The 22,637-nt window shown below is 57.1% G+C and overlaps 1 protein-coding gene across 1 annotated transcript in view; it reads left to right on the top strand.

Annotated features, from left to right (window-relative positions):
• The first annotated feature begins 177 nt into the window (after window positions 1–177).
• CNGB1 (cyclic nucleotide gated channel subunit beta 1) overlaps window positions 178–22,637 on the top strand; it is a 61,729-nt gene continuing 39,269 nt past the window's right edge. The window contains exons 1-14 of the mRNA XM_032424404.1: window positions 178–345; window positions 2,328–2,385; window positions 2,679–2,751; window positions 3,561–3,681; window positions 3,771–3,813; window positions 4,012–4,048; window positions 5,655–5,730; window positions 6,017–6,056; window positions 6,446–6,605; window positions 7,406–7,481; window positions 8,957–8,993; window positions 14,522–14,681; window positions 15,463–15,543; window positions 21,445–21,532. Coding sequence (XP_032280295.1) covers window positions 178–345; window positions 2,328–2,385; window positions 2,679–2,751; window positions 3,561–3,681; window positions 3,771–3,813; window positions 4,012–4,048; window positions 5,655–5,730; window positions 6,017–6,056; window positions 6,446–6,605; window positions 7,406–7,481; window positions 8,957–8,993; window positions 14,522–14,681; window positions 15,463–15,543; window positions 21,445–21,532 — 1,218 coding nt within the window. The remainder of the gene's footprint in view (window positions 346–2,327; window positions 2,386–2,678; window positions 2,752–3,560; window positions 3,682–3,770; window positions 3,814–4,011; window positions 4,049–5,654; window positions 5,731–6,016; window positions 6,057–6,445; window positions 6,606–7,405; window positions 7,482–8,956; window positions 8,994–14,521; window positions 14,682–15,462; window positions 15,544–21,444; window positions 21,533–22,637) is intronic.

Here is a 22,637-nt window from a genome sequence, read left to right as displayed (position 1 = left end):
CTTTTGCCTGAGTATTTCTATCAAGTGAGTTCCTGGAGGTATAATTTGTAGAAATGTTTTGAAAGATGAATGAGAGAAAAGGGAAATGTGTGACCCACAAAAGTGGCCCCCCAGTGGTGGGAGCAAATGTGGGTGCTCTGGGGAGGCCTAAGGACTCTGTGTCCTGCAGGTGTCAGGATGTTGAGCTGGGTTCAGAGGGTGCTGCCTCAGCCCCCGGGGACCCCTCAGAAGACCAAGATGGAGGAGGAGGAGGAGGGGGCAGAACCAGAGCCAGAGGTGGTGCCGGAACCAGAGCCGGAGACTGAAACCGCCCCCAAGGAGGCTGAGCGAGGCGACGAATCCCTGGTAAGAGACTGAGGCTGAGGGAGGGCATGCGGGCCTAGCGGCTCAGGGGATTCCCAGTGTGGGTCAGCTGCCCCCCAGGGACCTTCCACGGGGGGGACTCCAGCTCATCCAAACTTGCCAGTTCTGCATCCCATCCATTCAGGAGCCTGATGACAACTAATCCAGAAGCTCAATTACACAGATTTGATTTAGCTTCTAATTGATGCCAGGCCTGGGTGCTGTGCTGGGAGCATGATGATGAATAAGGCATCGCCCCCAGGGCTTAGCAGACAAGTACCGGCCAGGTCATTCTACCAGCAGACAGGGGCGATGAGGAAATGCAGGGACCTCCAACACTGGGCTCAGCTCTACCCTCCCGGGAGGGCCAAACAAGTGTATCAGACAGAACTATGGGAGCTCAGAGGAGGGAGAGAATCATCCTAAGTTTGGAGAGTGGAAGCTGGTGGGGGAGTGCCTCCCAGACACGGTGGGCTGGGCCCGGTGTTACTGGAGATGAAGCAGTGGGGCGTGCCGGGCAGAGGAAGGGCGAGTCCTGGGCAGCGCAGGGCACGTTCAGGAAACAGTGACTACCCCGGTATGGGGTTTGTGTGCATAGTGTTCGCATGCGCACACATGTGTGCACGTATGTGCATGCCCTGGGTCCTTAGTGGTATGTCTGCGTGTGCATACGCATTAGCAAACCGTGTGCATGCGAACACACACGGTTTGCATGCATGTGCGTGCGTGCATGTACACATACATGTACATGCGTGCGCACACATGCATTGGTGTCCCTGTAGTTCCATGTACATGTGGGGCATGCTGTGTGTAAGTGTGTGTATGCAAATGTTTCTGAGTCTGTGAATGTATTCATGTGTTTGTGCGTGCACATGTTTGTGTATCTGCGCATGTAAGTGTGTATGGACACACTTGTATGTGTCTGCACGTTTGTGTATGTACATATTTTGGACATCCGTGCATGTCTGCTCATCGGTGCATGTTCACATGCAGAACTGCGTGTGCAGGCGTACGTGCATATGTATGTTCGTCTATGTGTGTGCTCGTGTGTTGATGCACACATGAAAGGATGTGCTCGTGAATACGTGTGTCAGTGTGTGTGTACGTGTGTGTATGTCTATGTGAGGGAGCATATATACGCGCGTGTGTGTACACGCAGGCATCTGTATGTATCTGCAAGTGTGTGTGTGCATATGCACACATTTGTGTGTGTCTGATACTTGCAGGTATCTGCACGTGTACGTGTGCATGTGTGCACATGTCCGTATGAATATGTCTGCATGTGCCCGTGTGCACACGCACGTGTGGTGGGGTGTGCATGCACAAGCAAGTGTACACGCACGTGTGTTTTGTGTCTTGCACGTACACATGCACGGGTGGGCATACACTTGGTTTCTGTCTGTTTATGTGTGTACACACCATCTCCGGGTTACTGCACATGTGTGCGCATGCATGCACGCGTCTGTGCGTATGCGGAAGTTTACGTGAGCTCGTACACGTCACGCTGAGCGTGCACGTACACACACGTGTGCGCACGTGGCAGGAGCGGCAGGTGCTGCGCTGAATGCCCTCCCAGCTGCTGGAGGGGGATGGAAGGTCTGGCCCAGAGGAGAGGGAGAGGTCTGGCGGGGGCTAGGTTGGGGGGTCCTCTCACCTCCCTCTCCCCGTCAGTTTGCTCCAGTCTTCCTCCCTGTTCCCAGCCCACTGGAGTGGGGCAGTTTCCTGGGGGGTGTGATAGGCCCAGGGGCTACCTTGGTGGGGGGGCGGTGAGGGCCCAACCCTGGAGGAGGGATCCCTGGGGTCGTGAGGAAGGGAGCGTCCCAAGCCGGAGGTGAGCTGCCGGGATTTACAGGGACGGTTGTGAGAACAGAGCTGCTTGGTCCTGTGGGGTGAGGGGGTCCGTCGCGAGGTGGGTCAGGCGCTGCCCCTGCCTGAACCAGGCTGGGCTCACTGACGGCTTACGTGGTCCTGCTTGAACCTTCCAGCCACCTGAAGAGCCGTTGGAGGGGAAGGAATTGGCTGCAGCTGACCCAGGCCCTCAGGGTGAGTGCCGGAAGCCCAGGTTGGCGGGCGGGGTGCCGGGGAGGAGTGTGTTCCCCTCAGGACCTTGCCGCGTCCACAGGCTGGTGGGCCCATTTCACAGACAAGAAACCGAGGCTCAGAGAAGTTGAGGCCTGGGCTCCTGGGGAATTTTTAGCTGAGCTGAGCTGGAACCCTGGCCTTCTGACTCCCTTGGGGCTCTCCCCTTTCCCCTGCCTCTGCCTTGACTTTCCTAGCAGGGTAGAAATGGGCAACTCTGAGGTTCCAGATCTAAAGTATGAGGGACTCTTTTCCAGAAATCCGGGAGGCTGTCCCTACTCTGTCTACATCCCTCCAGGCCCAGGTCGCCGTGGTTCCCGAAGTGAACAGGTACCACACCACCCTCCCCTCTCCTGGGGGCCAGCCCCCCTACCCCCAAAAACTAGGGAGCCACTTGGGGGTGGGGACTAGCCTTGCTCTCAGGTCGCTAGTCGTTCACAGACAACTGCCCAGATGCCCAGAACATCCTGGGAACTGGCTGAAGGGAGCCTCATGCAATGGACAGGGATCTCCTGGGCCAAATGGACAATGGGACCAAGAGAAACAGCGAGTAGGGGCCAGAGTGTTCTCAGTGCTTGGGAGAAATGCAGATCCAGTGTGGCCAGAGCTTCCCATTTTCCTAACTCAGCCAGAAATCCAGACTTTTAGATGACATCTCAAAGTTGGCTCATTTTAGACCATTAGCGCTTATCCAAGTGAGCCTACCTGTGGGGGGCTAGCCTCAGGCAGTGAGTCTGTGACCCTCCCATTGAGGCTGCCCAGCCTCAGCCACAAGGAAACACCCCACAAGAAACCCTCAACCCTTCTGGAGCACAGGATGTGTGCCAAGTATAAGAGGGGACCCCTGGAGCCAGGCTCAGGGGGAAGCAGGATGCTTCCCTGGCTGCTTTATACCCAGCATCTGATGGGGGTGGGCTCAGGATAGCCCTGGGCATACCTGGCCTCTCCAAGGGTCGGTGTTCCCCATTTTCCAGAGTTGGACACAAGACTCGGGGGGGAAAGTGGCATATCTGAAGTCTCACAGTGGGGAGATAGACGTTTGGGATTCAAACCGATTTCTTTAGGACACTGGGGAGAGCCCCCTTGGACCAGGGAGGGGCTGGGGACCTCGCGGGTGAGTCTGTATCTCTGTCCCTCAGCAGTTCCAGCGGGTGGGTGCTGAGCTGGCTCAAGAAGGGCATGGAGAAGGTCGTCCCACAGCCCGTCCCCAGCAGCGGGCCAGCCCAGAGCACTGCTGCCGGCTCAGAGGCCCCTGCTCAGGTACTTCCGGGGCCGGGAGCCGAGGTGGGCAGGGTGGGAGGCCATCGCATCTGGGCTCTCCGTCCTCATCTGCCCATCTGTCCTGGCAGGCCGGAGCACAGACGTCTGGGCAGTGCAGCACTGGGGGCTCAGGTAAGGCCAGGAGGCAGGACCGCTTTTCGGGGATGGGACTGGGGGAGCTTGGGATGGGCCCTGCCCCTGCAGAGAGCCCACGGGCGGGGGACTCTCATCAGACTGGCCCCGGATTCCAGGCTCGGTTTGAGTGAGGATGACCGGAGGAGGGGGTCCAGGCGGGCTTCTTGCTGCTCACCACCCTCCTCTCTCCTGCAGGTGGACTCGGGGAGGCCCCTGGGGCCCAGGACACCAGGTGAGTCCCCATCCCTGAGCACTGGTTTGGGAACCATGTGTAGTGTGTGAATTGGGGGGAGCAGTGTGCCCAGAGCTGAGGGTCTTGGGTTCAGAAGCAGGTTCCACTACCACCTCAGTGTGTGACATTGGACTTGCCTCTCATCTCTTCTGGACCTCCCTGTTCTCATCCATAAAATGGAGCCAAAGGGCCCTGTCCGTCCCATGGTTTGTTGTGCTGATTTCTGGGAGATCCCAGAAGCAATAGCTTCGGACTTCTCAGACTTGACCAAGGTGGGCAGCTGCCTTGCCAGGGAGGGAAGCGAGCTGGGTGAGGGCTATGGCAAACAGGGGAGCCCACGTCCTTGTCCAGGAGGGTCCCTGCTCAGCTCCCGCTGCCTCTGCCTCAGAGGAGTCCAGGCCCAAAGTGGCCAATCCTCCAGTTTTTCAAGAGAAGCTAGAAATTTAGGTTTTTATGTAATCCTTGATTTTTAGCTGTTGCCAACTAATTGAAAAGTTTTTTGAACCCTGTGGACCCCCAAAATAAGCCCGAAGCCTCCAGTTTGCAGTCTCTGCATTCATCTTTATTCACCCCATTCATTCCTTCCTTCCCTTATTCATTTGTTAGACTGTTGGGTTCTTGAGGGCAGAGGTTTTTGTCTCGTCGCTGTTGAACCCCTGGCGCCCAGCACCATAAGGAGAGGACTCAGCACGGAAGGGATGAATGAATGAACGTACTCTATTCATTCACTCATTGTTCTAGCTCACAGTCTATTTCTTTTTGTCTCCTGGAGGCAAATCCCCAGAGGATTTGCCAGCTTTCTTTTGGGCCAAACCTGGGGGGATGGGTTCCCCTGGGAACATGGAGCTTCCCTGAAGATGGAGGGGCTGCCTGGAGGCCAGATGGATCTGGGACCCATTTGCCCCAGGACCAGCTATGTAATTTACGGGGCCCAGTGCAAAATTAAAAGGCAGGACTCCTTTAAAAAAATTAATAAGAGTTTGGGGTGTCTGGGTGGCAGAGTCGGTTGAGCGTCTGACTCTTAGTTTTGGCTCAGGTCGTGATCTCAGGGTCGTAGGACCGAGCCCTGCGTCAGGCTCCACACTTAGAGGGGACTTTGCTTGAGAGTCTCTCTCCTTCTGCCTCTGCCCCTCATGCTTATGCTCTCTCTCTCTCTCTCTCTCAAATAAATAAATAAATAATTCTTTTTAAAAAATTTAAGTTTAAGATTGTGATAAGTGCATGATACCCAAACTGGGCCCTTCTAAGTATCGGGCCCTGTGTGACTGCCCTGCTCCCAGACCCATGGAGCCAGACCCTGTCTGGGCCAGACACGGGGAGCCCCCCATGCTGCACTCACATTCCCAGGCAGCCCCTATTCCTCACCTGCTGCCCAGGTGGCCAGGGCGGGGCCTGTAGTTCTGGGCCTGGTCCAGCCATGGGTCAGAATTTGAGGCTGGCCGAAGTTTCCCCCCTTACCTGAGGCCCTTCCAGAGTATCCAGTACAAGGTCTCCACTATGCACAATGGGACCAGAGGTGAGGAAGGGCTGGTTGAAGCCTGGGACTCCAACAGACGTTCAGGTCAGTGTGACTAGGCTGTTCCACTGACCGCTGGCCCCCTTGCAGGTCTGGGCCCTGGCTGCTCAGGTGGTTTGAGCAGAATCTGGAGAAAGTGCTGCCTCAGCCCCCAGAAACCTCCAAGGTAAGTCAAGGGAAAGGGGAAGCAGGCAGATGACCACCTGGGAGGCTTTCTGGGGCCCCAGGAAGGACCCAGCAGGCTATCCCCACCCCCTGGGACACATAGAGGGGGTATTCTCCTCCCTGGAGGGTTTTTGATGGAGAGGAGTGACTGCAAAAAGTAAGGGGGTTCATAGGGACAGATGAAGCCCCCTGTCACCTGCCCTACCTGCCCTGGGCACAGCCAGCCAGGGGAGGGAATGCACAGGGCTCGCTTTGTTCCATGACCCGACTCCCTGTTTCTGCTCTAGGACTGGAGAGATGAGCCTACAGATGCTGCCTTGGGCCCAGGTACAGGGAGGGGACCTGGGAAGGGCTGCCCGGCATGGTCACAGGCTGGGCTGGGGGTGCAACTGGGGCCTGAGGGATCCTGGGGGAGGACCTTAGCCGTCACCCAGGCTCACTGGGAGTGGGCTGTTGTGGTGGGCCTTGGAACCCCTCCCCAGTCCAGGTTGGAAAGCCAGTGGTGTGGGACGGTCTTGTGAGGTCTTAGATAAGCGCCTTGAGCTTCCTGGGTCTCGATTCCATGTCTGTCTGATGAGAGAGGTTGTTGGAGTGGGCTCAAGGGGCTCCCTACTCAGTCATGTGTTGGTGCCTCGAATCTGGCCCCCAGTGCCCATGAGGGGTCGCATGGAGCCCTGCCTTGTCCTCTTTAGACTCTTGCTCTCCCCACTGCGTAGAGCCCCCAGAACCCACCTTGGAAACGGAGACTGTGCCGCGGGCCCTGGAGAGCCCCTGCCTCCCCACGACTGGCCCCCTGGAAGCCAAGGAGGAGCCGACCTCAGAACCCCAGCCCAGCTCCCAGGCTTCCTCCCTGCTGCCCCCCAGCGACCCCGCCAGGTGAGCTCCCCAAATGCTACACCTTTCCTGGGGAGCAGGATCAGTACTTCGCCCCAGCCCCACACCCAACACTTCACCAAACTAGTTTTTTTAAAATTAAACATATGCCCCCAGGGGGAAATTTAAAGGGATTCCCAGTGGCCCTTCCCCGGGCAGCCCCGTCAGCCACTGTCCCCCCACATGTTCTGTATGCACACACAAGCCGGGGAATCCATTTCTCCTTTAGCCAAACACATGTGCCAGACAACAGCAAGATCTCTATACTGCTCCGCAGCTTGCTTTTTTCACTAAAAAGTGTCTCTTAGAGGTGGTTTTATACACATGGGCCTGCTTCATTCTTTCAGCAGCTGCCGAGTGCCCCATGATGTGGCTGCACCAGCTTTTCCTTAGCCATTTGCTGGCCATTTAGGTTCGTTTCTACTCTTGCTATGCTCGGTGGCCTTGTGCAGTAAATCTGTGGGGGTAAATCCGAGGAAATGGAGTTGCTGAGCCAAAAGATGCTGCCTTAAAAATCAGGATACGTGTCCCCAAATTCTCCTGGCCTGGCAATGTGGCAGAGACCTGCATGCACCTCCAGGGTGGGGTGGGGGGCCGCTGAGCTACCTGCTGGGGTCTGAGCGGTACCCAGAGGTTGGCCTAGGGAGGCCAGGGAGGAGGGCAATGGTCTTTGGGGCTGGAGACCTGGGTTCTGGTCTGCCTTCCGGTGGGCTTGCTGTCTGCCGTGGGAGGGACCTGACTCTGGTCTCAGTTTCCCCACAAGCCCCGCCGCTTAGACATGGCCTGTTCTCTCCCCCATGCAGGTTGATGGCTTGGCTCCTGCACAGGCTGGAGATGGCCTTGCCGCAGCCCGTGCTCCACGGGAAGGCTGGGGAGCAGGTCTGTGCTGGGCTGGGGGAGTGGGGCGTTGGTCTTGGAGCTCAGACAAGGCTGGGTGGTCTGGGGGCAGAGCACAGAAGGAAGAAGGGAGCCTGTCGTGGGAGCATAGCCTGCCCATCTGCTCAGCTCACACTTCTTCCACACACTCTCTGAGGCACCTTGGCCACAGGGCTGCAGGGGCTTGTTAACCGGCGGTCACAGTCAGTGGGGGAGATGCTTCCATGGAGGGAAGAGAGGATGTGGGGTGCAGAGGAGGAGCTCCCCAGGAGCATGAAGGAAGGCTTCCCGATGGAGGTGGCTTGCAAGCTGAGACCTGAGGGAGAAGTAGGATGGGGGTGGGTAAAAGTGAAGGGGGGTGGTATAGGAAGAGCCCTTCAGGCAAAGGATCAGCATATGCAAAGGCCCAGAGATAAGAGAGGCCTGGAATATTCTGGAAAGAAGTGGGGCTTGCAGGAAAGCAGAGGGCCCTGTGTGCATTTCTGAGAACCTAGAACTCCAACAAGGGTGGGTGAGGGAGCAAGACCTCTGTCACCTCTTTCTCTCCTTCTCCAAGAACCTGGCACCTGGGGGTGCTTGGGTGGCTTATTTGGTTTAGCGGCCAACTCTTGATTTCGGCTGGGGTCATGATCTCAGGGTCATGGGATTGAGCCCCGCTTCACTTCGGGCTCTGAGCTCAGCAGGTAGTCTGCTTCAGATTCTCTCTCTCCCTCCCCCCTGCTCATGCTCTCTCTCTCTAAATAAATAAATAAAATCTTTATAAAAAAAAAAAAGAAAAAAGGACCTGGCACCTGGCCGTTCTCCCTTGGAGACAATTGTATATCTTGACAGTAGCACCTGGAACTGGGAGGCGGGAGGCCTGGGGCCCAGTCCTGGCTACAACAGGAGGTGGACAAGAAGCCTCAGGGCCCCCTTCTCTGCAGGCCGAGCCCTTGGGCTCCGTGTCCAATAGGCCTCTGCGGGTGGCATAGGAAACGCAGCTTTGGAGTTTTCCAAGACGAGGAGAGAGGGGCCTGGTGGCAGGAACACTGTGTCCACGAACATGCCCTCACAGGGAGGAGGGGCTCCTGAGGACGGGGCTGGGGCAGGGGAAGGTGTGGTGCTGGCGGGGAGAGGTCTCGCCTGCAGACAGAGCTTTGAGGCAACCCCCCAGGAAGGCTGGGAGGAGGTTTTCCCCACACACAGAGTGGGAGGTAGGCAGGCCTCTCAGGCAGGGGGCCCAGCCCAGGCAGAGGAGCTGGGTGGGGGGACCCAGTGGTGATCCAGGGAGGGGAGAGCCTGGAGCAGGGGGTAAGCTCTGAGGCAGGAGGGGAGAAACAGGCCAGAGAGGAGCTGGGAGCAACGGGACCTTCTGTGGGTGTCCTGGTAGGGGATGGTAGGGGATGAGGAAAACCCTCTTGCTTCTGTGTGTGCTGGGGGGGTTGGGAGCAGGGAGGCTGGTGAGGAGACACATCATTTCCCCCTTTTTCCCCATGCAGGAGCCTGACTCCCCTGGAACATGTGCCGTGCAGACGAGTAAGTGACAACTTAGTGGGTCCTCATGGGCATCTCGGGGAGGGTTGCTTGGTCTGAGTGCACAGTGGGCTGGTCACTGGCCAGGCCTGGACTTGCTTGGGGGGTTCAGTCAGGGCCTCCTGACCTGGAGCTGAGAGAGCCCATGCCCTGCAGACGTCCCCTCAGGTCAGCCTGGCCCAGGGCCAGATGGTGGCTAGAGGCCCCTCCTAGGGGCTGAGGAGAGACGTGGTGGGGGACCAGGCTTGCACAGAAAACAGTTCTGAGGCCAAGTTGGATGGACCCCCTTCCTCTGGGAGCACCCAGAGAGAGCCCCCCCACTGCTTCCCTGGGCCAGTGGGTTGGGCTAAGCAGAGTCCCTGGGTGAGGGGGGAGGCGAGAGGCATGGGGTTTCCCTGGGGGAACTAGGTCCCATAAACTCCAGCTGTCTTGAGCCAGGAGGGTTCCCCTCATCTGTGGGTGGGATGGGGAGCTGTGTGCTGCCTTTTATCCTAGCCCCGCAATAGTATCAGGGGACGGACGGAGACCGGGAGGGGAAGGCCAGGGTCCCAAATCTGCCCTCCCTTCATTTCATGGCCTCAGGAAAAGCATGTGGCATGCAGGGCTTTTATTCATTCACAGAGGTCACAGAGGGCCTGCTACGTGCCAGGCCTGTGATACGTTCTAGAAGTGAGCAGAGCGGAGTTCAGGGCCTGTGGGCGGTGGCCCTACTCCACCCTGGACATGGGCCCTCAGACCCTGGGCCTTAGGTGTCCTCCGGCTGTCCACCCTAGCTCCACTAGGCTGATGGTGGTCTTTCCGAGCACCCTGCGGGTGAGGATGGCCGCCGCAGCCTGGAGCGCAGCCAGGTCGGCCGCCGCAGAGCTGGGGTCTGGCCGCAGGGCCGCGGGGCCGCGGGAAGAGATGGGATTTGTATGATGCTGAGATGTTGTGGGGGGCAGGCCTCAGCGCAGGGCGTGCTTAGTCTCGTGGAGACCCTGTGTAGAGCAGTGAGCCCCATATGGCTGTTGGGGCCGGCAGAAGCACAGGGATGTGCCCAAGGTCACAGAACGAGTTGTCACAGTGTGGCGACGAGCGTCCATGTGGCCTGGTAGCCGTTGTGGAGAAAACGTTCCCTGGAGCAGGGGCCCTGGAGAGCTCCAAAGACGGAAGCCCTGGCCCCCTCTTCTCCTCCTCTCTGCTCCCCTGGAAGGAGTTCGGGTGCTCAGCCAGCTGTCGACGGGGCCTCCCCGCGAGCGCGTGGGGCGTGGGTGGGCGCGGGGCTCCAGGGCCAGGAGCCCGGTGTGTTGGCGCCCCAGGGCTGCCGGAGCAAAGGACCGCAAACCCGGCGCCTGCAAACAGCAGAAACGCGTTCTCCCACCGCTCAGGACCCAGAGGCCCAAACTCGAAGCCTTGGCTGGGTTGGTTCCTGCTGCCCTGGGGAGAAACCATCCCGGGCCTCTCTCCTGGCTTCTGGTGGCAATGCTCCATGTCCTACCGGCTTCCGGCTGGCCTCTGGTCTCTGCCTTTTCCTATCTGTCCGATCTCCTCTCCTTTCTCTTGTAAAGACCCCAGCCAGGGATGTAAGGCCCACCCTAAATCCAGGCTGAGCTCATCTTGAGATGCTTAACTAATGACATCTGCAAAGACCCTGTTTCTAAACGAGGTCACCTTCACATGTCACAGGGAGTAGGACTGAATATATGTTTTTGGGGGGGACACTGTTCAACCCATGCTACAGGAAAAGCCCAAGGGGCTGGGGGCCGAGTGCCCTCCCCGGCTGCCGGCTCTGCCCCCAGCCTCCCTGCCCATTCCCTCACTCACGTACCTGCTCATTCATTCCCTCCGCCTGCCCACCCAGCCCCCCACCTTTCTGTCTTGTTTCAGGCGTGGCGGCAGCGGGTGGCCTCTGAAACAAGACAGAAGGGGTCCTGGGAGAGCGCAGATGGACAAACGGATGGATGGATGGAAGGAAAGAAGGGTGCCCTGAAGACCTGCAGGGGAGGGGAAGAGGAGGCTGTCGACCCCGCACCCTGCTTGAACAGTGACCCCCCTGCTGCTCCCCACGCTCTCAGGCAAGGCGAGGGGAGCCAGTCCCAGAGCCGCCTCTCCGAGACAAAGGCCGGCCCCTTTCCACGGAAGCAAGGAGAAGGATGGCCAAGGGCAGCCGGTGGGATTCAGGCTAGACAGCAGGAGGACTTCCCACCAGAAGGCTGTGGGAAAGCCCGCGGAGGACTCTCTTTGAGAGGTCGCTGGCACAGCCTTCAGCGTGGGGCTGGGCACCCAGCTGGTGCCCCCACGGGACACACTTTTTCCCAGCAGAGGATCCCCTTAGGCTTGGCTGTGTTCTCTCCCTCGAAGAGTTGGAGTCCACCAGTGGATAGCAACACATGCCTTTGCTGACATTAAAAAGCATAAACTGGCACATCACAGCTGTGATTGCATGATGTCCTTGCTTCGCGTGAAGCTAATATGAGTACTGAGGTTCGAAGGATGGGCGGGTTAATGTGGCAGGTGGTGCGGGGGGGAGCAGGGAGGAGGAGTTTGCTAGGGATCCCGAGCCGGTTGCCCTGGGCCCTAGCGGGTTCACAGATGTCTATGTTTGGGGCACAGAAGGATTTTCAATATTAGAATTAGTTGCCAACATCTAAAAATGAGGTGACGTTGCAGAGGAAAAGTCTGGTTTCTCTCAAAAATGGGGACTATCCAGCTATGATGGACCCGTGCCATGCTTGTGAGGACAGTCTGATCAGCAGCTGCCTCCTGATGGCGGGGAGCACGCTCCCCCTCACCCACATACACTGTCTCCCTGGCCACACGGGCCTTTGACTTGGAGACCCCTGAGGTCCCAAACTGGCGGCGAGGGGAGGGCAATGCGGGAGAGGGAATAAAGTGAGCAAATGCCTGGAGGTGGGAGAAGGAGAGTGGTGGGTACTTCCGTGAATCCTGAGTTCTTGATGCAGAAGGTAAAACTAGAAAAGCTGGGCCCTGATTTTAGGGGACTAAGTTGTAGGCAATGGGGAGCCATTGAAGGTGGTTGAGCAGGGGAAGGACTTCACAGAGATTACTCTGAGGCTGAGCAAGCGTTGGAGGCAGAGGAAGCAATCGAAGCAAAGGTTCTTGATATTTGGGCCACATCCAAAGCATCTAGGACCCAGGCCTGCCAGGGAGGATAAGCCAGAGCTTGGGCTTTGCCAGCAACCCAGGCCTTGGCCTAAGATCCATGCCCCCAGCCTCCCTGTTTGCTGATCCTGGAAACAGGAGCTCCTTCCCCAGATGCACCTGATGACCTGCACTGCTGGAATCAGAACCCTATTCAGTTGCCCTGAGGGACATCCGAGGCTGGCAGAGAGGATGCCGGCCAGGAGGTAGTGTGCCAATGAGGGACTTCAGGAGCAAAGTTTCAGCCCAGGATGGAGCAGGGGTTTCCCCATGGGAGCTTGAGCACCCACAGTGCTTCGGTGGCCCCATCTGTGACCCAAGGGTGGGGCCCTGGAAAAGCCAGGAGAGCTATGAATCAATCGGATGCCTACAGAGAGGGTCTCGGAACCCCCCCCGGGTCAGCATGGCAGAGAACCCTGTGCCCGCCCCTCCTGCCCAGTGCCGTGGCCACCATCCTCTTCCCAGAGCCACAGAATCTTTGGCTGTAACGTGGGGACAGTATAGGGCACGGCTCACAGGCCTGGCACAGCCATGGAAGGAGGAAAATCTTGTAAAATGCTTACTCACTAAAGAGTACCCAAAAAGAAAGGGTTGAAAAAGAAAGCAAGGATGTAAACAAAGATGGCATTGACTCTTCAGAACCCAAATGCTGGGCTCCTCCAGTGCCCGTTACGGAGAGGCCCCCATGCCAGGGAGACACTCATGGGACATGTTTATTGCCTGGGATAGCACACCAGGGAATCGGGAGTCAGGAGACTTGGCAATGCCTGATGCCCCGTGTGGCCTTGGACAAGTCACTCAGCCTCTCTGAGCTGGCCCTGTGGCTTATCAAATGGCGAGAGTACTGTTCTCCCCATGCAGGGTTGCTGTGAAAGCTAATGAGCTCACGGGCCAGAGGTTGTCCTGTCCCCTGGATGTTCCCTGCTATGTCAGGTGGGGACTTGCACCCCAAGTGGCTGCTCAAGGCAGAGATGCTGCACCATGACCGGACGATGTTCTAGAATGACGTGTATGGTGTGCCTCCCACTGGATTCAGGGCCACGCTTGGAAGACCCTCCCTGGTCAGACCCCAGGGGTGTTTGTAGGGCTGGAGGAGCCAGGACCAGCATGGAAAAGGCTAGTTAGTTCAAGATGTGTGGCTGGGGGGTGCGGGGGACTCTCCTGGAGGGCAGGCTGACCCTTCCTCTGTGAGGCAGGATAATGTCTGTACTTGGGAGCTGGAGGTGGGAGCAGGAGGATGCAGCTCTCAGAAAGCAGACAACCCTGAGCCGGGCACAGGGGAAGCACCCTGCAAAGGAAGGTGTTAACCTGGGTCTCAGTTTGCTCGTCTGTAAAATGGGGAATAACATAAAAGAGGGAAAATAAAATGGGGAGTAACAATTATTCCCAACTCAAAAGGTTAGTGCGAGGACTCATTGAGTTAATCCATGTATGTCACTAAGTACAGGGCCAGGCACATAGTAAGTGCTCAATAAATGTAGCTGCCATTATATTATTATTATTATTATTATTATTATTATTATTATTATTTCTACACCATGAGCAATAATTCCCAGTCACAGAATAAGGTGTGAGACCAACTCCCATTTAAAGTCGCTGTTCATAATTTCATGCTTGGTTGAAGGGCCAGCCAAGACCTGGAGCTTTTTGGGAATGCCTGGGATCCAGGCAAATCTCCCCACTTCCCCCCTTTCTCTTGCTTGTTGGGGGGCTTAGGTTCCTGATGAGACTCCCCTATGCCCACTTCTGGCGAGCTCACAGCCCCACACTGTTTGCATTGTCAGGGACCTGGGTACATGGACAAATAGTGAAAATGACCAATTCCTATCTGAAGGTTGGACCACCTCTACCAGAAAGTCTATCCCCTTGGAAGCTGGAGCCTCTAGGCCCAGGAGGGAAAGACTCCTGGAAGCGGGAGCTGAGGTTAGGAGCATGTAGTATGCTGTCACCAGTGGGTGGCATCTAGAGAACAGGCTGGGGGCAGGCTCTCTCTGCATCCCCCGGGACAGTCCAGGCCACCTTGCACCTGCACGTGCCAAGGCGGACCCCGAGCCTGGATCTTTCATATCACCTGCAATGCTGTGGTTCTGCTTTTGCACAAAACTCCAAGAAGGAGGCCCAAGGGGACACAGAGGCTAACCGTAATTGAAGCTCTATCTCAAGAGGAAAAAGAGGGGAAAGACGACTGGAAGGAGACAAGGTGAATGATCATGTGCTTCAGCCTGTCACTTTAGCACTGGTCTGGTTGCTGAGGTTCCCCGGATAATGGTGTTATTTCTGCTGCTTGGCTGAGAGCTGGCTCATGGCGGTTGATGGCCAAGGCCCCCCATGCGGTCCCTGGGACTCAGAGGCCCAAGCCCACTGTCCCCCGCGCCCTGTGTCTCCTGCAGTCTGCATCCTCCCTGGAGGCCAAAAGGAGCCTGATCTCATCCTAGAAGAGGTTGACCCTCACTGGGAGGAGGACGAGCATCAGGACGGTGGCACCAGCCCGCAGGGCTCAGAGGCAGCTCCAGCTTATGAAGAGGAGAACGAGGCTGTGGAGATGCCCAGGTGGGAGCCAGAGAAAGCCCCAGAAAAAATGATTGGGGAGATAACAGGCACACGGTAGAGAATCCCAAAGGTACCAAAGGGCATAGAACAGGATTCAAACCTGCCTCCACTCCTTCTCCTAGCTGCACCTTGCTCTATTCTTTCAACAATATACTTAGAGTTCTTTCCACCTTCAGTGCATAGAGAGATCTTCCATTGTGTGAATGTGCCAGAATTGATCTAATCTGCCCACTGTGGGTGGACATTTATGATTCTGAAATTGTGTTATAAACAATTTTGCAGCACTCTGGCACGGATGTCCTTACACAGCCATGTGAGTAGGTGTGCAGGAGAAATTTCCAGAAGGGGGGGCTACAGGGTCATGCGTCACTGGAACGTGTGACAGTGGTAATGGTTGCCCACTTGCCCTCCATAGGGACATCACGATCTTTGTTCCCACTAGTGATCTTGGCGATAGCCTCTCGAGCTGGGAGGTCTCAGGTCCTCAGGCCCATGGCCTACATTGTAAAGGTGGGGAAACTGAGGCCCAGAGAGGCTCAGGGGCTGACCCAGGGTTGCCACTAGGACGGCGGGGGCTGGGCCGGGCCCCTGGTGCCGTGAAGAGGCCTTGCTGCCGGAGGGAGCCCAAGGCTGCTCAGGTGGGGTTCCCCGGGTCAAGTCTTGGTTGAGAAGTTCAGCTCTGGTGTCGGGTTGCGGGACATCTTCCTGAAAATGGGGACAGGAGCTGGACTCGGGGTGGAGCTGCAGGTGGGCTTACCTCCTGCTTCTGACCTCAACTCAGGGAACTGCCCCGGATTCAAGAGGAGAGAGAAGCTGAGGAGGAGGCTGGAGAGGAGGAGGAGGAAGAAGAGGCGGAGCCAAAGTAAGGCGCTGTGTGTTCTCCGTCTTCCCCCCAAGGATGACCTGGGGAGGGGCTACAGTGAGGGGCAGCGGGCTTCTGGGGTGGGGGTACTCCTTCCTTTGTTCTGTGGTGTGTGTTGCTGGGCACTGACCAAAGAGGCTGGGGAGGCTGGGGGTCCCCCCGTGCTCAAAATGACCTGGGACTCATATGGCCCACCACTTCACAGCCTCCCACGCCCCTGCACACGCACACACACACACACACACACACACTAGAACACAGCCTCCTTGGGGGTGGGGGGTTTTGTCTGTTGCGCTCACTCCCATGTCCCTAGATCCTAGGCGCCAAGTAAATGTCGGCTGAATGCATGGCTGGAGGAGTGAAGGGGCCCCTGCAGTGGGCTCACAGCCCTGTCTTGAACAGAGCCAGGGCATAGGGCTGTGTCCCCCTCCACCCCGCCCACAGCGGTCCCATGGGGGCTTTTGACACCATGTAGGCCACCCTGGATTCTGTCCTGCTCATGAATGGTTGATTCTCCACCCCGATCCATAAGGATTTCACATGAACACACAGAGAAGTCAGTTAAGATAATGGTTAAAGAATGGCGATCAGAAACCACTAAAAGTTATAATCATCAAACTTGCTAAGAGACTAGATCTTAATTATTCCAACCACTAAAAAGAAATGATAATTATGTGACATGATAGATTGTCACCATGGTGGCAATCATATTATAATCAATAAACACATCAAATCAATGTGTTTTCAATGTGTAAATCAAATTTACACAATGTTCTATGTCAAACATTTCAATAATAATACAAAAGACCACTAAGAGGGAGAAGATTTTTAGCAATGTGGGATGGACAGAAGGACAGACAGAGAGGGGGACCCACGGGGAGATGGAGAGCAGGCAGCTGGACCTGAGTGTGGAGCTGGGGGTGAGAGGTTGGAGATGTAAAGGCAAGAGTCTGGTCGCGTAGACAGAACTGGAAACCAGGGGGCTGGAGGAGATCCTGGGGGAGCCAGCTTGGAGAGAGGAGAGGCCCAAAGGCCAGATCAGAGCCAGGGAGTTTTGAGGAACCAGAAAGGCCTGAGGAGGAGGTGCCAAAGAGGGGAGTGGGAGACGAGAACAGCGTAGAGCCTGGGGGTTTCGAAGAGAGCCTCAAAAGCAGCCCTCATGTCCGGGGACAGTGACAATGCACCTGGTGGACATGGGGGGAGATGGTGCTTCAGAGGCAGGGGGCCAGGTTGTGAAGGCCTTGGACTTGCTTTCCCGGGAGCAATGGGGAGCCACTGAAGGTTCATGAGCAGGGGAGTGGTGTGATCTGGCAGCTGCACTGTGGGGAGACTGAGGCAGGGGGAGCTCGAGGAGGCTGTTATCAGGGGCAGGCCAGACTGATTTAATCTGTCCCTTGCTTTATTCCCTGTCCGTGTCACTGGGCCCTCTGTGGTGTCCCCTGGCCCACACCATTCCTCCCTGGCCTGAGACACGGGCTCTGCTCCTCCTGGCAGAGTGACCTGGGCAGGTGCATACCACACAGAGCTTCTGCCTCCACGTCCGAGGAATGGGGACACTCACAGCCCCTGCAGGGTGGTGGCAGGGCCAGCTGTGTAGTGGGCATATTAGGGCCTGGCCTGCAGTGGGCGCCCCATCAAAGGTCGTTGATGTTCTCATCTGCACTGAGGGTCACTTCCAGTCCCAGGCAGGAAATCGTTACACCATGAGACCAACACAGGACTTCCGGGCCGGAGCCCTGCTCAGTGGCTTCTGCTTTTAGTCCATCTTTCCCTAGTTCACATACAATTTTTTTCATCCTTAGCAGGAGGCCACATAGTTACTTGCTTGCCTCCAGTGACAGGGAGCTCACAACCTCTTGAGGGCTGTCCATCCCATCCTTATACACCTCTGACTTATGAAAGTATTTCTTCCACCAAAAATAAGCATGTTTCCTTATGGTTTCTGTAACACAGTCCGATTCTGCCCTGTGGGTCCCCCAGAGCCAGGCTGCTCTCGCTGACAGGTGACACCCCTTCTCCTGGGTGAAGACTTAGGTGCGGCCCAGCCTCGTTAGTGCAGCCCCATCTGCCGTCTGCTTTCCACCTCGGAGGCCAGGGAGTTAGTGTGCTCACGCACATGCACACGCACCGCCTGCACACGTGTTCTCTGCACGGTACACTCATCTGCACCATACGTACACACCAGCACACAGGTCCTGACACACACGCTGGGTCACGTGCACACAGTTACACCCACACGCAGCCTGCGCACATGCACACGCACACACCACACGCGCATCCACATGTGCGCACACGTGCACACACAGGCACGCTGATACACACTTGCACGTGCGCACGCTACGCCCTACGCACATGCTCACGCACACGGCACATGTATATAGTTACAAATGCTGCAGACACACACATATTCACATACATGTTTATCCAGAGTTTCAAACTCAGGGAACTTCTGGGCCCGGGGTCCTAGGTCGGGACGAGGGCCCTGGGTGAGAGAGTGAGAGATGCCCGGGCCGGGGCCAGAGGGCGTCGGGCGCGGGCAGGTGGACTGGGCTGTCACTGGCTCCGGGGGAGGCTCTGGGCCGGCTTGGGGTTACTGATGACGCGCGCGGGCCCTGGTAACAGGCAGACGGTCGCCTAGCGACCTGGTCTCTGCCGGCAACAGCTCGGCTTTTCCTAGCAACCGCAGCCTTTTGGTCCCCACCTGGCCTCCCTGGGGACATTTCTGCAGAGTTCCCTGCACATACCCTCAATCTGATTAGAAGCAGGAAGGATCAGTGGCTCATCGGCGACCCGAGCCACACTTGCTCCAGAGCTGGCCTGGCAGGCTTGGGGCTGGGCTGGGGCTCTCCCAATTGTCTCCCTGTGTGCACCCGACCTGGGGCTTGGGATGAATGTCACCGCCCCCAGCTGACCTCCTGCATCATGGGTGTTCTTGTCGGCAAAGACGGCGAGACCCAAGTAGGTGGCTGCTTCTTCCTAAGGGCTCCCCTTCTTTCTTTCAGGGTTGGGGTGCCTGGTGAGGAGTGTGCTGAGGACCTTAGCTTAGGGGTGTAGCCTGCTAGGTGATCTGGGGGACAAGGAGCGGGATGGCCACCTCTTGGCTACTCCCTGCACCTTTAACTCGGATAGCCAGCTAGGGAGGTCCTCCGGGATGCCCACCTCAGCCCATCTGTCTGATCCTCTGCTTGGAAATCCCTGGAATTGGGGAGGTTTCCAGAAGTGGCTGGCCTGCGACTTCTGGGCTGGGCAAGACGGGGCCTTGGGCACATTGCCGACCAGGGACAACATGACGTTGGGTACGCAGCTCCCAAAGCAGCCCCTGGTGTTGCTGACAGGGCCATGGTAGGGCTCGTTAGGTGTCTTGATAGCTGGAGATGTTTGTGCAAGATGTTCCCCAATCCACGTGGGTGATTCATAACCCGGCAGGATGCTACCTCCTCTACTATTAGTAATAATAATGACGAGAGCAATCGTGACAACAGTGGCCATTTGCATAGCACCCGGTGTCCATGCCAGCCTCTGGGCACCGGTTATTCATCCCGTTTCACAGACGAGAGAACTGGGGCTCAGACACGGTCCCCTGCACGTCCAGGGCTGCGCTGCCGCCAAGCGCGGAGCTGGGAGTAAAGCAAACCCTCGGGGCCCCACACAAGGAGAACTGCTTCTCAGTGTCGAGAGATGGAGGATCAAGAATGACACCAGACATGGGAAGTCTTTTTTGACTTTTTCATGAGATTCTCACCGGCCCTTCTGACCTCCCTCAAATAAGTCCGGCTGGACAGGCTGAGCAAGTCCCACCCATTTGACAGATGGGCAAACAGAGGCAGCCCGAGGGCTTCCCAGTGACGTGCTCAGGGCCATCCAGAGATGTCGTGGCCTGATTGTGGAATGAGCAAGGCCCTAGGCAGCCCCAGATGGGGCTGCAGATGTTCATGCCCTGGGCCTTTGTGCTTTGAGAACTGGGAAGGGCCTTCAAGCACATTTTAATTTCTTTTAACGTCAGACCCCAAAATGAACTTTTCGATGGAAGAGAATATATATACTATTGAATCTTATATAAATGCAGTCACAGAATCTAATATTTATTTTTAAGGACAAAGGGGCCCACGAAGGCTAAAGCACGCAGGCCCCCGGAAAGTCATCATGTGCCCTTGCTTTTGTGACTTGAATCTTTTTTTTTTTTTTTTTTAAAGATTTTATTTATTTATTTGAGAGAGAGAGAATGAGAGACAGAGAGCATGAGAGGGAGGAGGGTCAGAGGGAGAAGCAGACTCCCTGCCGAGCAGGGAGCCCGATGCGGGACTCGATCCCGGGATTCCAAGATCATGACCTGAGCCGAAGGCAGTCGCTTAACCAACTGAGCCACCCAGGCGCCCTTGTGACTTGAATCTCTTTATGAAAATCTGTTTCTTCCTGGGCAGGGTGGGGACTGTGACCCTGACAGCTGAGGCCCCTTACGGTGGAAATAGCTACGTGATGATGAAGGGAAATGAAGAAGGTTGGGTGCTCGGGTCCTCAGGACACTTGCCTCACTCCCCCGTGTCACATGGGGCCGTGTAGATGCTTGGAGACAGGAAGCCAAGTACTGCGGACATGGCCTTGGGGTCAGAGATACCCGTGTTTTACCCAGGCTTGCCTTGTGCCAGCCGTGTGACCGTGGCCGGGCCATCTATGCCTTCGATCGCTGAGATGGAATGGGACTGGCCGCAGCCCTGGGCTCTCAGGGTGGTTTAGGTGAGGAGGGGGCCTGCTGTGACCATGTGATCACCAACTGAGTCCTGCTCCCAGGCCACTGGCTCCACACTGACCAGGGCTGCAATTCTGTCCCCACCTCCTCACCCACCTTGGGAGGGCTGAAGCTTGGCCCTCTGGGTAGGAGATGGGGAATCCGGGTTTTCTGGATGGTAGACATTGCGGAGCACCCTCCGTGAGCCTCGCTGACAGAGGTCTGTGGGGCGGGGTGGGCCACTAGGACCCAGGATCCAATTCTAACTACATAAGTCCCATTGGCCCCTGGTTCTGAGTCACCATTTTAACCCAGAGGCTGCACACGGGCATCGAAGGGCCCAATTTAACCTATAGACAGGCTCTTCTGATTATCTACATATTGCTATGAGTCTATTAACTTGGATTAATTATCAGCATCTAAAGATTGGAGATTCCACCTTTAAAACATGTAGTTCAGGCTCCTCTTGAAAATCAGATTTTTCCAAGCCAAGTGGGGTTGCCAACTCAGATGGGTACACGTTCTCTAATTGGCCATAGTCCTCTCTGCACCTCTGGTCCCTGTCACCTGTGTGTCTGCAGCCTGGGCCAGGGACCCCTGAAACCTTCAGCGGCCAAAGCGTGGCTCTGATCTTGTGGCCTGGAAAGAACCAGGGCCTGCATTCGAGATCTGTGTGGTGTCAGACAATCTGCTGTGTGACTTTGGCCAGGTCAGGTCACCTCTCTGGGCCTCATTTTTCTCGTACTCCCTGCCCTGACTGTGTCACCAGCGTCGCTTGGAGGCTCGCAGAGGGGAAATGCTGGGAGTACATTTTGAACACTATCCAGTGCTCTTTGGTCCCACCCCCCAGAGGACGGTTCCTCGAACCATCCACCACACTTTCCTTTGTACATGCTATTCCCTTGTCCTGGACACCGTTCCTCACCTAATGCCTCATGGTCAACTCATCGTCCCTGAGGTCCCACCCAGAGGCCACCTCCTCTGGGCAGGCCTTCTTCCTAGACACAGTTGTGGTCTGCCTGCCCCTGCAAGGAGCCTCCTGAGGGTGAGGACCTATTCTTGGCCACTTTTGTGCACCAGCTCCCAACACATGGGCTGGTTCTCGGCAGACGGGGCTCAGGAAATGTCTAACACCCTTAACACTAGCTCTTTCCTCCTCCCCCTTGGGGTCACAGTGTCCTGCTGGATAGCTGTCTGGCGGCGCAGGCTGGCGAGGACCTGAGCGAAGTAGGCAGGAGCCAGCCCCAGAGGGCCTCGCCCCAGGTATGAGCACACTACCTCTGAGGCCTGGGTAGGCTTCGTGTACTTTGTCTACAGGGGGATTTTCAGCTGGCAAGATGTCCACTGGACAGAGGAGAGTAGCGTGGTGGGTACTGCAGGACCTGGCTTATACCAGGGCTCAGGTGGGCTCAGGGAGGGCCTGGGGTGACACAGCCATTGCGGGGCAAAGCAGCTTGTCCTGCAGGCCAGCCTTCACGTGGCTGTGTGGCCCTGGATGAGTCATCTCCCCACTCTGGGCCTCTGTGGCCACCTTTGTAAAATGGGGCTGAAAACCCCTCCCCAGCGTGTCCCACACAGTTATGCACGGCGCCCAGGTGGGGAGAGTTACATGAGAACACACCCCCCTTAACTGTGTCAAGTCCGGGTGCTGGGCTCCTGGGTGTCCTCCCCTCTGCACGGTGGGGGCCACCTCCCTGGGTGCCCCAGCAGGTGGGGGGGCAGGGCCCGAGCAGTCAGGCAGGGCAAGGAGTAGAATCGGGGCCTGGGAGGACTCTTGAAGACAGATCTCCCAACAGGGTCTGGGCTGGCCTGGGGCGAGGAGGAGGCTTGATGATCCAGCTTCTGTTTCCACCTTCCTGTCTGTAGGAGCTGCAGGAGCTGCAGGAAGTGCAGGAGCTGCAGGAAGTGCAGGAGCTGCAGGAGCTACAGGAAGTGCAGGAGCTACAGGAGCCGCAGGAGCCGCAGGAAGTGCAGGAGGTGCAGGAGCCACAGGAGCTACAGGAGCCGCAGGAGCCGCAGGAAGTGCAGGAGCTACAGGAGCTACAGCAGCCGCAGGAGCCACAGGAGGTGCAGGAAGTGAAGGAGCTACAGGAGCCACAGGAGCCGCAGGAGGTGCAGGAGCTGCAGGAGCCACAGGAGCCGCAGGAGCCGCAGGAAGTGCAGGAGCTGCAGGAGCCGCAGGAGGTGCAGGAAGTGAAGGAGCTACAGGAGCTGCAGGAGCTGCAGGAGCCGCAGGAGCCACAGGAGCTGCAGGAGGTGCAGGAGCTGCAGGAGCTGCAGGAGGTGCAGGAGCCGCAGGAGCCGCAGGAGCCGCAGGAGGTGCAGGAGCCGCAGGAGCCGCAGGAGGTGCAGGAGCCGCAGGAGCCGC

This window comes from Phoca vitulina, unplaced genomic scaffold (assembly GCF_004348235.1).
Source record: "Phoca vitulina isolate PV1807 unplaced genomic scaffold, GSC_HSeal_1.0 scaffold30, whole genome shotgun sequence".
Taxonomy (NCBI): domain Eukaryota; kingdom Metazoa; phylum Chordata; class Mammalia; order Carnivora; family Phocidae; genus Phoca; species Phoca vitulina.
Note: the sequence above shows the minus strand (reverse complement) of the source record. Positions and strands in the feature narration are given on the sequence as shown.